A 15,004-nucleotide genomic window follows, 5' to 3' on the forward strand; every position below is an offset into this window, starting at 1 on the left:
TTTGAGCTCTCCCAAAGGGTGGGTACTGCTGCCTCTTGGCCCTTAACGGGTTTGCCTACTCTGAGACTTATCTGTAAATGATCTGCTAAGAACCACTTCCTAGCTGCATCACCTTTGTTCTTGGTGTCCGGATAAAAACGAAATGGCCTACTAGCCATATACCATATTTTTCGCTCTGTGAGACACACCTTTTCCCTCCTAAAATGTATGGAGAAATGTGTGTGCTTCTTATGAATGAAGACTGTGCAGCTATCCCAGAAGCCAGAACAGCGAGAGGGATTGCTGCGCAGCACTCCCTCTTGCTTTTCTGGCTTCTGGGATAGCCCCTCAGTCCTTTCCCCCACTTCCTGGAAAAGCCCCCAAGAGCAGTGACTGGCTGCCCTTCTCCCTCCACAGGGAAAAGCCTGCAAGCGCCGCACACAAGCTCCACGCGGCTTGTGAAGGAGCGCTGAGCAGAGCCTGGGCTACATACAAGAATATTTTTTTCTTTCATTTCCCCCTCTAAAAGAATAGGTGCGTCTTATGGTCAGGTGCGTCTTATGGGGCGAAAAATACATTACATAGTTGGGAGCTCAGCTGTGGATCCTGCAAACTTCCTAAGACTGCCAGGGAGATACTCTGCACCGAGAGCTGGCAGGATTCTTTCTGATGTTTGGGGGGGGGGGGAGGGCTTCTGTCGGCTTTACTATCCGCTTGAACATTTTGCAAGGTCCATCTATTCTGCCAGTGTACCAAATGGTGCTCAATGCAGTTGAGAATTTTGAAGAGCGCATTCATGCTCTCCTTGCCCCCTGCCAAAGAAGCAGTAACCACTAAACCAGTTTGCGGTGGCATATATGTCACCTGGTGCTTCAGTAATTTTAGCCCCTCTTGGAATTTGGAGAAGATTGTGGATGCAATGATGCTTGCAGAAGTTTTGCCTAGTATGCAGATGGGGGGGTGTCCTCATGGGAGGGTGAATGGAGAAGATCCTGGAAAGTCTAGGTCACAGGCTTATGAACATTCCCCAGTGCCCATCAATATTACTGTTTCAAAGTCTAAGGATTTGCCCTAGACACAAACAACACAACACTGATAAATTCTGACAGGACTATTACAGCAGAGAAGTCGCTAGACTACAGCACCCATCGTCCTTGACCACTGGCTCTGCTGCCTGGGGCTGATGGGAACTGGAGTCCCAATGTGAGTGCGACTGGTTCCCCCATCCCTGCTCTGCAGAAAGCTTACAGTGGTGAATCTGGGGGAATGATTAGCACATGAGGCCAGCTCACGATCAATCTTCTGGAAGAACCGGGTCTTAAGGACAGATTTGAAGTAAGAATTTCAGCCTTGCTGCAATGCAGTGCTGAGAAACCAAGCAGAATGCCCCTGTGAAGCTGGTCAATGTTGATAGCATTGCCCATGCCATTATCAGATTTTATGGTAGTCAAATATAAATTCCAACCGTAGCTGCCCCAGAGGATATTGTGACTCCAGCATTTTTTGATCCCTTGGAACTCGCCTTTTTCACAGTTGCCATATACTGGCTTGACCCCTTCATTCATCAGCAACCTCCGGCTCAAAATTGCTGTCTGTCTACCTGCTGCCAACCCACACTCTGCTTTGGCAAGCTTTCAGCTCTTTGCCCCAGCGCAAAAACCACTTTACACTTAACAATGAACCACACTTTTGGAGTCTGCGGCGGTTGTCACCCTCCCAGTCATTTGACGTTGCATTGATTCAAGCCAACAACTTTTTATCCAGCTTTATTTATAAATGTTAGTTACAAAAAAAAATCTGCAAAGAGATACATTTCCGCCTCTCGTCGGTGCTGTAATCCGGGGAGGCCCTTTTATTGCAACACCATAAATAGTTCAGAGAGGAAAGGAAGTTTTTAATTCAAGAATTCAAACTCTGCTATCTACAAGGGGGGTGGGGGGTGGAGTTCTGCTTGTTACTGGTTAATACCCATCAGCAAAAGATGAATAAAAAAAAACCTTGAAAGGTAACGTTCATTGCACAGTAACTTGTTTTAATGTGATTTTTAAAAAGGGGAAACCAGACCCCAAGTTGCTTGTGATTTAAGTACACCAATCACGATCCACCTGCGACTCAATTCCGCTTTGCCATTGCACTGCTTAAATGAATCTGAGCCAGCGTCCAAAAGCATAGCAGTGAAGCTCCAGGTGGATAGAGCCTGTTAGGTACCGTATGTCTGGAAAAACTGTCTCCAACAGACTGATTCCTAAACCTTCAAGTAACACAGGTTGCCCCACCCCTCCCCTGCCCCACCCCACAATGATAATTATAATTAGCTGCACAACCCAGTCATTATAACGCTTCTTCCTATGCAAGACAATTCCTATCAATAATAACACAAATAATTTTCTTACAAGGTTTTTTCCACATTGTGGTTAAATAAAGACAACTTTTCTCTACAGCCCTTAAATAAAACAGCTACCGTTCTATTCAAGGATGGAGTGGGGAAGAACAAGGAAAGAAAACATCCTATGCATGAGGCACAATTTTTATTGTGCAAGTCAGGAAGCAGAAAAAAAAATAATTTCTCTCCTGGGACTGAACAGGTTTGTTCAGCGTTCTGCGCCAAGACCATGGAGGGTCAGGAAGGCATCTGTCTCGGTTACCTAAAATAAAGGGACACACATCACAATAAGGACCACTCTTGATGCTGCTGTGTATTTCAAAATGGCAAACTGATACGGAGCAGGGAGGAGATGTTATTACACAAAAGGCACGGTCTGCCATAATTCAACATCCTCTTGAATTAGGGGGAGAATAATACAGTACACTTTTGGTCTGAGTTCAAACAGTATTTTTGTTTCCAGCAGCATCTCGGTGGTCAAAAGTCTTGCTTGCTTGAGGTGTCTCCTGTTGCGCAGACATTTCCCCTTTCAACTCAACATCTCCAGCAGGGATGGGGAAACCGGCCCTCCAGACAAAAGTTTCCATCACAACCAGCCCACTGCCTTATTTTAAATCAGGGTTTCCCAAACTTGTGTTTCCAGCTGTTTTTGGACTACAGTTCCCATCATCCCTAACTAGCAGGATGAAGGGAACTATAGTCCCAAAACAGCTGGAGACCCAAGTTTCGGAAACCTTGGTTGAAACCTACTGTATTTTTCGCTCTATAGGATGCACCTTTTCCCCTCCAAAAATTAAGGGAAAATGTGTGTGCGTCTTATGGAGCAAATGCAGGCTCCTTGGCTTCAGCGATAGCAGTGCAAAGCTTCCAAAGCGCAGAGGGAGCGTTCCCTCCGTGCTCCGGAGGCTTTGCATTGCTTTCGCTGAAGCCTGGAGAACGAGAGGGGTCAGTGCGCACCGACCCCTCGCTCTCCAGGCTTCAGGGATAGACTCTCCTGCCTTCAGTGAAAGGAATCTGAAGCCTGCGGAGCGCAGCAGGAACTCACGCTATGCTCTGAAGGGCTTCGGGTTCCTTTTGCTGAAGCCGGGAGAGCAAGACTCTCCTGGCTTCAGCAGAGAGGGAGAGCTGCACAGCGCCCCTTCAGCGAAGTGGGAGGAGAAATAGAAGGGGCTCCATTTCTCCTGCCGCTATGCTGAAGGGGCGCTGAGCAGAGAGGGGGGGGGGTTTCCTTGTTCTCCCCCTCTAAAACAAGGTGCGTCCTATGGTCTGGTGCGTCCTATAGAGCGAAAAATACGGTAATTCATATGCATATACTGCAGGTGTTCTAATCATCAAAACATCCACAAGCAGATGAAGTGGATGTCAGATCCAGGAGATCACTGGCTCACATTCGGCCAGCCCCCTTCTCTCCCATAGCTGCTGCAAGAATAAAACAGCAGGGGCTAATCATGTATGCTGCACTGAGCTCTTCGGAGGCCCCACAGAATGGAAAAAGTAATGAAGATGCACCTGGGCTGGAGACACAAGAGAGGCAGAAAAAAACTGGGCTGTGGGTGCAAGTCTTTCACCGACCACCAGGTGGAGCCCCATAACCGTTCTGTTTGCAGTGCGGCATCAGAAACAAGGACGATATTTTTATGCTGCTTTAGTGCTCAAAGCATTTCACATGCATGCACTTTCTTGAGGTGGGGTGAGCAACCAGACGCTGAGATTCCAGTTCCCAGAGCCAGTGTGGTGTAGTGGTTAAGAGCGGTAGACTCGTAACCTGGTGAACCGGGTTCGAGTCTCCGCTCCTCCACATGCAGCTGCTGGGTGACCTTGGGCTAGTCCCACTTCTTTGAAGTCTCTCAGCCCCACTCACCCCACAGAGTGTTTGTTGTGGGGGAGGAAGGGAAAAGAGAATGTTAGCCGCTTTGAGACTCCTTCGGGTATAAAGCGGGATATCAAATCCAAACTTCTTCATGTTCAATAAGGATGCTGTGAGAGCAACGATATTTGCTGACTCCTAAGGTTGCCCCCTCCCCTATAATCCTTCCAATGTAAGGGAACTCAGTATTTTATCAACCTCAAATTGCAACTATGGGGAGGAGCAGAGGGAGGGGGGGTTGCTTTCAGGGCCCCCTTTGGAGTTCAAGGCAGAGGTGGGGTTTGAACCGGGGCCTTCCTGATTCATCACTCTGGGGCATTGTACCAACTCATGTAAGCAATATTGCTCTAAAACCCTGTGCTCAGACCCAGGGGTCAAATGCGGCCTCTTCAAACTTCTTCATCTGGCCCTCAGAACTCCTTCCAGCTCTGTCATCCTATGACAGGCTCTTTATCCCCAGCCCACGCTTTGCACACCCCAAAGCATTTTGGTCTGGCTGCAAAGTGTCCCTAAAGTGATCATCCCTCTTGCTCCTCCCACTTTTGCATTTGGCCCCGCCCACCCCATTCAGTGCCCAGAAGGGACTGTGGACTTTGGTTGAAAGCAGTTCCAACCCCCCGGTCTAAAAAAAAAGCAGGGAGAGGGGCAGAATAAGGAGCGCTCACAACGCCTGCCACTCATGAAATCCGCCCGCCTTCTAAGGCTGGTGCTAGCAAGCCTTCCAGTTTTCTCCATTTGCGCTGCTCTCCGGTACAAAAAACGACCCCCCATGGCTTCCCGCTTACCAACAGCCACTTCTAAACGGTGCTGCCAAACTTTCAGCCGTCGCAACGAAAGTATTTACATCCAGCACCAGGATCCCTTTATTCTCCATGGCCTCTCGGCTGGCGCTGGGTTTCTCTATAAGGGGCAAATGAAAAAAGAGGTTACTGCTGCTACCTCTGCAAAATATACGCCGTGAGATGGCTTCCCAACAAGATAATTCCAGGGAGCTCGGTCAACTCTGGGTATGTGGGGATGGAGTTGGTTGGGGGAAATGCTTGATCAGTTTTGGCCTTGTGAAACTCCTCTTAAAGCACGGGTGTCAAACACAAGGCCCGCGGGCTGAATCCGGCCCGCCAGACCTCGTCATGTGGCCCGTGGCATCAAGGGCGAGGAAGCGAGCTTCTCGTCCTTTTTACTGGTCCCGACCCAGATTTTAGGGTCCGCACTCCGGCGGAGGCTCTCTGCCTTTCTAAAAAGTGACCCACGCGAACAGCCTTCCCTGCCTGCTTGCAGACAGGGCTCTCAACAGACGCGCCCCATCGGCGCTGCCTACCAGCCAGTCCTGCAGCTTTTGCCTGCCTTGCGGGCCGGGCAAAGAGGCTTTCTGCTCGCTCAGTCCAGTCCAGGGCTCGCTGCGGAGGAGGTGGTCCCGCGAAGCCGAGCTCGGAGCCGGCTGCCTCCGCCCCTCAGAGCCTCCCAGGTGCAGCTGCTCGAGGGGGTGGGTCACGCACGCGGCAACTTTTGGAGCCCGAGAGAGCCGCAGAGCCTGGCAGTGAGCGCAGGAAGCGAGAGCCACGCTTGGGACGCCGCTCGCTCACTCGCTCGGGCCGCAAGTAGAGGCCACTGCGGCGCTGCAGCTGGCGAGGAGTTGGCCGGCGGCGGGGCCAGGGGCTGGCTGGGGTCGCCCTGGTGGGTAAGTAGCGGGGCCGGCAGGCGGGGGAGGGAGCAGCGTAGGTGAGTGGAGAGCGGGGACCCGGCACAGGTCCTGCCGCAGGCGGCGCGCCCCGGCTGGGCTGGGAGAGGTGAAGCTGCTGCCAGTTCAGCTGCGCAGAGTGGGGTGGAGGGAGCCGGGCGGGCGGGCGGTGTGCCACACCGCAAAGCAGGGGCGCCTCCCACCCCGAAGAAGACCGCGCCGGCAGCTGGGCAGCTGGAACAAAGTGGGAGCCTGCCAGCAACTTGGCTGCGGGAGCCTGGCTACGAAACACCGCCCCCTCCCCACGCCAACACATTGGAGGACTTGGCAGATAGCCCCTTCCCCGGGAGCAACTGCAGCGGCTCGGGGCCCCAGCAGGACATCCTGGCCACCCGCACCCGCAGTGCCGCTGGGGCTCCCTTGCAAGTAAGAAACTGCTGCTCTCCAAACTGCAGCTCCGTATCCTCCGACTCCTGAATGCGGCCGCAGGGCGGAGGGGAGGCAACATTTGCTTCTGCTCTCCTCTGTTGGGACAGGCTCCTGTCTCCTCCCTGTTGGAGCTCCAGTCTGCCTGGAAGCCCATCTCGTCATCTTTTTAAAAAATCATTATTATTATTTCGTCTCCTATTCTTATTTAAAATCGTACTGGAATAGGTATATTAAATAGTGTATAGGTTCAAGACAACACACACCAGTGCCTAAGGAGAAATAACTTTGATAAAGTCCTACAGATACAACCGGCCCTTTGAGGGGGACCAAACTGCTGATGCGGCCCCTGATGAATTTGAGTTTGACACCCGTCTTAAAGCAATTTCTCTGGTCAATCGGCAGTAACAGAGAAGGGGTGCGTCCCAGCTGGGAAGCCGGAACCCAAAATGCCCATGTGTGCCTTAAGACCAGATCTCTATCAGGAAAGCAAACATAGTGCTGTCCAGCTGCTTTTGGACTACAATTCCCATCAGCCAATGGTCGGAGGTGATGGGAGTTTTAGTGCACAACACCTGGAGAACACACACAAACGTAAGCAGAGCCTGTCCGTTGGTTCAGGACAAAGTCCCATCTAGCCCAACATCCTGTTCTCACAGGGGACAATTGGGAGAGCCTGCAAGGAGGACCTGAGTGCAAGAGCACTCCCCCTTGGGAATACTCGCTACTGGAATTCAGAACCACACTGCATCTGACAGTGGGTCAAATATTCCCATCATAGCTAGCAGCCATCGACTCCACAAATTTGTCTAACCCTCTTTTAAAGTTCGCTACACCTGCATTTTTCCCTAAAAAAAGAAAAGGGAAAAAAGTCCCAAATGTTTAGTTTGCTCTCATTTTTTTCTAAACTAAAAAGCTCCCAACGTGGCTCCAAACCATTCTGGCTGCCGTTTTCTGAACCTTTTCCAGCTCTACAATATCCTTTTGTAGGTTTGGTAAGCAGAACTGAAAACAGCATCCCATGTGTGGTCGCACCATAGATTTGCACAATCCCATTATGATACTGACACTTTTGTTTTCAACCCCTTTCCTAACAATCCCATTATGGTCTCATTGGCTGCTCTGCCATTCAGAAATACTCTAAACCTCTGGGAATTCTGGAAAAGCTCAAGGCAGTGGAAAGCCCCTCTCAGCAGGGCCAGGACCCACAAAGGCTACTTGTCTGCACATCCTTTTTCACACTGCCCTGAAAATGTGGGGGGGAGGTTGCGGGGGTGGGGGAGAGAAGAAGATATCCACATGAGAAGTGCCCCCACAGCCAGGATATGGCAAGATCTCCCTACCTGTGAGGAACACGGCAAACCTCCTGCTGATGTGCTGAACCTGCAAGTTCAGCAAGCAATTCAGATGCTCGGATCTCGGGGAAGACTTGGAATCGCACTGATGGTAGTGGAGAACTTCGGTGATGTTGGAACCCTGGCAGGATTTCAGGAGCATCTCCTTGGCGTGAGCTGCAGGGTCCTTCCTGCAGGAGAACAAAACGTCAAGAGAGTTTGGTCCCAAACAGCTTGGGTTTGGGACTGTGCCCCAAAAGCACACCTCTTATTCACAGAATAAGAATCGGAGAATTGTAGAAGGGGAAGGGACACCAAGGGTCATCCAGTCCACGTCCCTGCAGTGCAGGATGCTGCCCAGAGAGTTGCTTCTTGAGCTAACAACATTATATAAATGAACAAGAATGCAGGCATATCCTATGGGAGTTCCATGTGCTGAAATTCAGAGGAACTGAATACTTTTCATTGAGCCAGCAGCAGGGCGAAGCAGGGCACATGCAAAGGGGTGTTACACTGCAGAGAGAGTTGGGCTTGCAGGCTTTTGGGACCCAGTGGATCTCTTTCTCAGGCCAAGAAGTCCACTGCAGGCATGTGACTGGAAGCAGCGTTCAGGGGAAACGTGGTTAGGTAATGTCCTCAAACCAGAGACCAGTTCTGTCCAGGTTCAGACCTCCTCCTAAGGAGCAACAAAAGAACGCAGGATCCTCAAGTGGCTCTCCAGTGCAGCAGAGCCAGACACCCCTGACCCCAGACTAGAGGCCCCCATGGCCACTGCCTGGGTTCCTGGCCGGACCTCACAGCAGAGGAGACAGAGAGGCAGGCAAGATCTTCAAGGCAGCTGCTGAACTGTCCACAGAAGCTACTCGGGAGGAGGGGAGGCAGGTGGAAGCACTGGCTCGGATCAGGGCCTGGCTGCGTGCATAGGGAAGGAAGGATATCCCCAGTGTCTGCATCCGAGGCCTCAATCAATTTATTTGATCATTTCAGTAAACTGCGGTTTTAAACAGTCTTTGTTGTTACCTGAAAGCTTGAAACTGGGCAGTCTGTAAATATAGGGAGTAAGGAAAGAAATACATGCTTGCATGGAGAAGCGGGGCCCAGCAAAGGCATCCCGGCAGGCTGTGCTTGTGGGACGGGGTTTCCAGGGCGGCAGGAGGAAGATTGTGGCCCTCAATGAAAGAAGACTGGGGGGGGGGCAAGTATGCGAAGCGGGGGGACGACGACTCTGCAGGGATTTTGCAGGAGAAGGGGTTTTGTCAGCGCCAGAGTCGTCCTCACCTGGCGTCCTCTCGAAGTCTCTTGGTCTCTTTGTAGTGAAGGAGCCAGCTCCATCTGCCGTGGCTGCAGTTGAGCTTCTCCAAGGTTTTGACAGCGTCCTTCAGCTCCCCTGCAGGAAGAGCATCAGCACAACAGGACAGTGAAAACTAGGAAGTTTGGCTGCCTAGAGTTCCGTCTCCGCTGTCACATGGTAACAGCTGGGTAGCCCCTGTTATTAAGGCTACCGGTCCTTAGCCGTCAATATTGCCACTGTCGCTGTTCACTGAATCATCCTCCGTATTATTGATTGGATTTTTACCCCACCCTTCCTCTCAAAGGAGCCCACAAAACAGCAAAGCTATCCCATGCCTTGAAGAAAAAAAAAACCTGAAGAAATTAATAAATGGGGGGGGGATAAGTCACGTATCCTCAAAAGTTAATAATTTCAAAGGTGCCAAGGAACAGTATTTCAGCCATTAAATATCTGGGTGAACGTTTTAAGGTCCCTCCAAAATGTTAATAATGAGCGAGACACCTTGACAGGGAAGGTGTTCCACAAGCAGGGAACTACCACTGAGAAGGCCCTGTCGTGGGTCAACCCCGGGAGGGCGATGCACAGCAGCACGGCCAGCATCTGGGCCTCCATCCTGATTGTAGGGCCCAAGGTGGCTGGTATCAGGTGAGATGCTCTTTCAGGTATTTGGGTACCAAACTGTTTTAGGACTTCATTTGTAGCACTGCAGAACACCATACTAATGGGAGGTGCACCAGGCCACATCTAAGGGAGATATGAGAGAGCAGGGCTCCCCTCTGTGGACCCAGCTGGGACCAGTAGTCATCTGGCTCCTCTCCTTCCCAAACTGTCTCCTTCAGCAGCCGCCCGGCTGGTTGCATCAGAGGGAGAGGCGAGAAAGCAAGGCCTCTCCATCAGCTAGACTGCGACCATTTGCCTTCTTTCCTGCCAGGCCATTCAATCCTATCCATTTGCAAAAGAACAGAAAATCTGTACCTGGATTGGCTGATTTTCCTATCCCTTTCCATTCTTCTTGTATATTGGATGTGCTCACATGTAATACTAAACCATGGCTTGTTTACCAAACTAGAATGTTAGAAGCCAGGATTCCTGGTTTGCAAAGTGGCTCGTAAGCCCAAGATTTGCTGGAAGTGAAGCGAATCTCCACGAGAGGAGAGGGAGTGTGCAAGCCTGACACGGCTTGGGCTCTGTGGTGCTAGGCCATGGTTTAGTGCCACATGTAAATATAGACGATGTCTCTTACGTCATTGGTTGCTGCTTTGAACCATAAACGGAGAGCACAGGCAGGTCCATCAAATGCAGTGATTAAAAAAATGCTCAAAGCATTTCATATATACCCTATTGTATTTACAGCCACTCTTGTTAATTACAGGGACGCGGACTTATAAAAAATATTGGGGGGGCCCGGGAAAGCTCATGAATAATAAATAAGCTCATGAATATGCAAATAAAGTGGCGCCGCCTCCTCGTGAGCGAATAGGGGAGAGCGTGCTGCGCCTATTAATCAGCTCCAAAGGAAATTGGGTGGAGCTTTTGCTCGGGAGGGAGGGCAGGAGGCATGCAGCCCGCCCCTCCCTGTGCATTTTGGGCTGGGGGAGGGGCGGCGATGGCGCTCTGCTGGAGGGGCGCCGGAGATTATTGGGGGGGCGGAGCCCCCCCAAACGAATTTTTGAGGGGGCTCGGGCCCCCTCAAGCCCCATGGAGTCGGCGCCTATGGTTAATTATGGCAGAATTATTACCCACATACAGTGGTGCCCCGCAAGACGAATGCCTCGCAAGACGAAAAACCCGCAAGACGAAAGGGTTTTTCGGTTTTTGCGACGCTTCGCTAGACGATTTTCCCTATGGGCTTGCATCGCAAGACGAAAGCCCATAGGGAAATCTCGGGGACCTTTTTTTAAATGCTGGCGGTGGGGAGCAAAGCCTTTTTCCCCCCTCCAGACTTCAGAAGAGGTCCAGGAAGGCCGGCGGGGCGAAAGGCTTTGCTCCCCACCGCCAGCATTTTAAAAGCGGTCCGGGATAGCAGGGAAGCGCTTCCCGCTATCCCGGACGGCTTTTGAAGGCAGGCAGGGGGGGCAAAAGTCCCCCGCCCGCCTTGGGAAGAGGTCCTGGACCTCTTCCGAAGGCGGGCGGGGGGCAAAAGTCTTTGTCCCCCCTGCCTGCCTTCCCAGGGGCTTTTAAATCGCCCCGGACAGCGGAGAAGTCCTCCGCTGTCCCGGGCGATTTTAAAATGCCGCCCGCCAGAAGAGGTCGAGGGAAGGCGGTTTCCATAGGAACGCATTAATTGATTTTCAATGCATTCCTATGGAAAACCGTGCATCGCAAGACGAAAAACTCGCAAGACGAAGAGACTTGCGGAACGAATTAATTTCGTCTTGCGAGGCACCACTGTATATTTCTAACTGAGAGTGTTTGCATCTGATGCTGGGAGTTTGCAGCAGGGATAGGGATCTGGTGGCCCTTCTAATGTTCTCGGACCACAACTCCCCAGGCATCACGGGCAGGTATGATGATAACTGGGAGTCCAACATGCCAGAGATCCCAACCACCACCTCCGGAGTACAGCCTGTCTAAGGTCACCCAGTGACTTGAAAGCTGGACGTGAGTTCCTGGCTCACAGCTTGCACCATTAACAACCACAGGCTCCCTCCTCTATGCTACCTACATTAACCTAAATGGGGTTATTAAAAACACTATTAAGTCCAAGGGATTCAATTTTCAAATGAGGGTGCTTATAGGTCATATCAGGCTCTGTACGAAAATGAGTGATCTGAAGATGTGCATCCTTTTGTTCAACAGAAGGATGAAAGGTAAGGGATGCACTGGGTGAAGCTTCCAGCAGAAGACAAATATTTAACACGCGGAGACATATTCTCCCTGACATGCTCGTTTTCTACTTGCAGGGAGGTTTGCTTCTATTTATACTGTCACAACATTCAGTCACGGGAAATAATCTAAGGTTGCCAGATTTTTTTGTATGGGGAGTGATTTGTAAATCCGGGGACTGTCCCTGGGAAACGGGGACGCCTGGTAACCTTAAAATAATCCCTGTGCACCGTTTCCAAAGACACATCACCTCCAGAAAGCTGTGCTTTTCTGGAACTGGCACACTGGGCGCAACATCTCACCTAGTGTCATTGCCTCGAGCACTTTGTCATCAGACACCACGAAGCCCCCGCTGTGGAACAGCTCCTGATGCGTGTTGTCAAAGATGTCCTCAGGGCTGTCCACTCCCACAAAGGTCACGCTGGGAAAGCGCTTTAGCCTCAGCAAGGACGGGATCTGCCAAGGAGACAAATGCTTTTTCAGGCTCAGCATTGGTCCATCGGTTACGTTTCCCTCGGGTGGGCAGAGGGTGGCACCGGGTGAACAAGCAGGAGATCTGACCACTGGCAGAGGAAGAGGGGTGCAGGGGGGGGAGCGCACCGCCCCCGGCAGCGTGATCCCAGTGGGTGCCATTGTGGCTGTCCCCACCCCCACAGGCGGCACGCCACGCCCCCAAGACGCATGCTCTCCACCACTGGATCTGACTCTTCTCAGACGTGGGGAGGAAGGCACACACAGAAACAGGAACTCCTACCCACAACAGATAGCAATCGGGCCTGTGTATTCCCTGCTAAAACTTGTTTAGCCTTCCAAATTTAGGGTGACGCAGAGGGGAATCCTGCCACCTGTATGATCGAGCAAAGTTGCAGAACGCTTACTGCATTGTAAGCAAGCTTCTCTTTCACAACCTCACAGGGACTGGAAACTTGCCTCAGTGAAGGTTGTGGTTCAAGATTAGCAGGAAGCTGAATGCTACGCCCAGTGCTGGCGACAGCTGGGAAGCCACGATGTCTAAAACTGATATCGTGAACCGAACGTAATACTGGTGGCAAAGGGTCTGCTCTGCATGCAGAACTGAACCCAGGTCCAATTCCTGGCATCTCCAGGTACAGGCCAGCGAAAGTTGGAAAGCTGGAAAGCTACTGCCAGTCAGTGTAGACAAACTGTGCTCAATGAACCAAAAGTCTGCCTATACAAAGGCAGCTTCCCATGTTTCGTAAAGCACTGAAGCACCAGGGAGGGGGAACGTTAGAAGCATTTGGCAGCGGGAGGGAAGAGAACCAGGTTTTAATATCCAGAAGCTATTTTTCCTGTGCCACACAGGAAAGGCACTTTTGAACCTACTTTATATATGTGTGGGTATATGTCCTCATTCCTAATGATGACCATCAGTCTGTCTCCCTCGGGGTGGCTTGCCTTACAAAAATGCAGAGGCTTCATTTCCACATGACTCCCTTTTTTCAGCAAGTTCTGAAACATAACATTTTAAAAAATCCATCACCGAAACCAGAATGGCTGCTTTCACAGTTAAAAGCAAAAATGAAAACAAAACCAGAGTTTTTCTGCGTCTTCAAGCAGCAACAGAAATTCAGGACAATTCTGCAGAGAAGGGACAGAGACAAGTTCTCTAATCCAGTACAAACAAATCCATCGTGCTCATTGCTATTTACTTGTTCCATTTATATGCGACCTTTTCCTCCAAGGAGCTCAAGGTGGTCTGCATGGTTTTCTCTCCCCTCCCCCATTTATTCTCACAACAACCCTGTGAGGTAGGATAGGCTGAGAGACAGGGAGCAGCTCAAGGTCACCCAGCGAGCTTCATGGCTGAAGTGGGGATTTGAACCCTGGTCTCCCAGGTCAGAGTCCAACACTAATATCACACTTCTGTTGTCCTGTTCTCCTCACTTGAAATGGGAGATTCGCCCAAGGCTGTTAACTGCAGCAGAATCCCACCCAAAAGCACTTTCCATACAATCAAGTCCTGCACATTAAATATGATGTTCCTTTTATAAACAAAAGCAAAGAGAGGAGGGGGACATGGACAGCTGAGAGTAGGTTTGGGGGTTTTTTTCAATGCTAGAGCCCCAGAATGACTGAACACCCAGAGAATCAGTGCCAGAAGGGACCTCAAACGCCACCTAGCCCAAACCTCCATCAGCAAAGAGGAGATGAACCATGAAGCAGACCAGCCTTTGTCAACATAGTGCCCTTTAGAGGCTGGTCCTCTGTAGGGGATACTGGGCCACCCTCACTGGTGCTGCCATTTTCAACATTAAACTCCAGTGCTGGCACCCTGGACATTGTGGTGTGGAAACCTGGGCCTGCCTCTGGAATCTGCAATCCTCCCTCTTTCCCTCCTGCCACACACACACACACCCCCTGCCACCCAGTGTAATGACGTATTACTGTTCGGCATGCGCAAACACTAACCAAGGTTCCCCTCCTGAGCAGGGATGGAAGCTGGTTTGCATACCCCGGTTCAGAGGGGAACCCCGGTTAGAATCATTCCACACCAACAACGCTGGAAAGGCCAGGGTCAGGGTATTTGCTTTACATGCAGAAGCCCCAGGGTTCAATCCCCAGGGTCTGTGGGTAGTCCTGAACCTCTGAAAAGCCACTGCAAGTCAATAACAGTGAGCTAAATGAACCAACTGTCTGACTCAGTGCAAGGGAGCTCCCTATGTTCAGTGGCGTAGCGTGGGTTGTCAGCACCCGGGGCAAGGCAAGTAATTTGCGCCCCCTAACCCGTGAATTTGCGCCCCCTAACTCGTGGATTTGCGCCCCCTAACCCTAACCCCCAGATGTTGCGCCCGGTGCGGCCCGGCCCCCCTGCACCCCCCACGCTACACCACTGCCTATGTTAAGGGAAGGGAGCTGGAAACCCAGGCTGAGAGAAGGGGTGTGCAAGACAAGATTTGCAAACTAAAGTGTAGCCGAGAGCAAGCGTTTCATCCACACTGGGCAGTTGTTGCCCGTTGCCTATTTCTCCAACGCCTAAAACCTGGTGCAATATTTAAAATGTGAAACATCTTTGTTAAGTTAAATTGATTGGAAAAGCTTGCAAATACCAGATAGGCTTAGGATTTTAATATGTAATGTGATAAATTAATATGTTGAAATTTAGATCAGGAAAGTAGGAAAGATGTTAAGTGATTAAGTTAACTGCATGAGAATATAGGTTTTGGAAAACCGTTAAAATGATATACACTGAAATTCAACC

The 15,004-nt window shown here is 50.9% G+C and overlaps 1 protein-coding gene across 5 annotated transcripts in view; it reads right to left on the reverse strand.

The window, feature by feature from the left end:
- Positions 1–1,729: 1,729 nt before the first annotated feature.
- Positions 1,730–15,004, reverse strand: part of TASOR2 (transcription activation suppressor family member 2) — a 64,158-nt gene continuing 50,883 nt past the window's right edge. For all 5 annotated transcript variants that reach the window (XM_081926659.1, XM_081926657.1, XM_081926658.1 and 2 more), the window contains 6 exons: positions 13,129–13,254; positions 12,087–12,240; positions 8,946–9,054; positions 7,677–7,858; positions 5,015–5,129; positions 1,730–2,624 (listed from right to left, as the gene is read on the reverse strand). In XM_081926659.1, coding sequence (XP_081782785.1) covers positions 2,621–2,624; positions 5,015–5,129; positions 7,677–7,858; positions 8,946–9,054; positions 12,087–12,240; positions 13,129–13,254 — 690 coding nt within the window. In that variant the 3' untranslated portion in view covers positions 1,730–2,620. The remainder of the gene's footprint in view (positions 2,625–5,014; positions 5,130–7,676; positions 7,859–8,945; positions 9,055–12,086; positions 12,241–13,128; positions 13,255–15,004) is intronic.

The sequence above is a fragment of the Podarcis melisellensis genome (genome assembly GCF_964234715.1).
Source record: "Podarcis melisellensis genome assembly, chromosome: 10".
Classification (NCBI taxonomy): Eukaryota; Metazoa; Chordata; class Lepidosauria; order Squamata; family Lacertidae; genus Podarcis; species Podarcis melisellensis.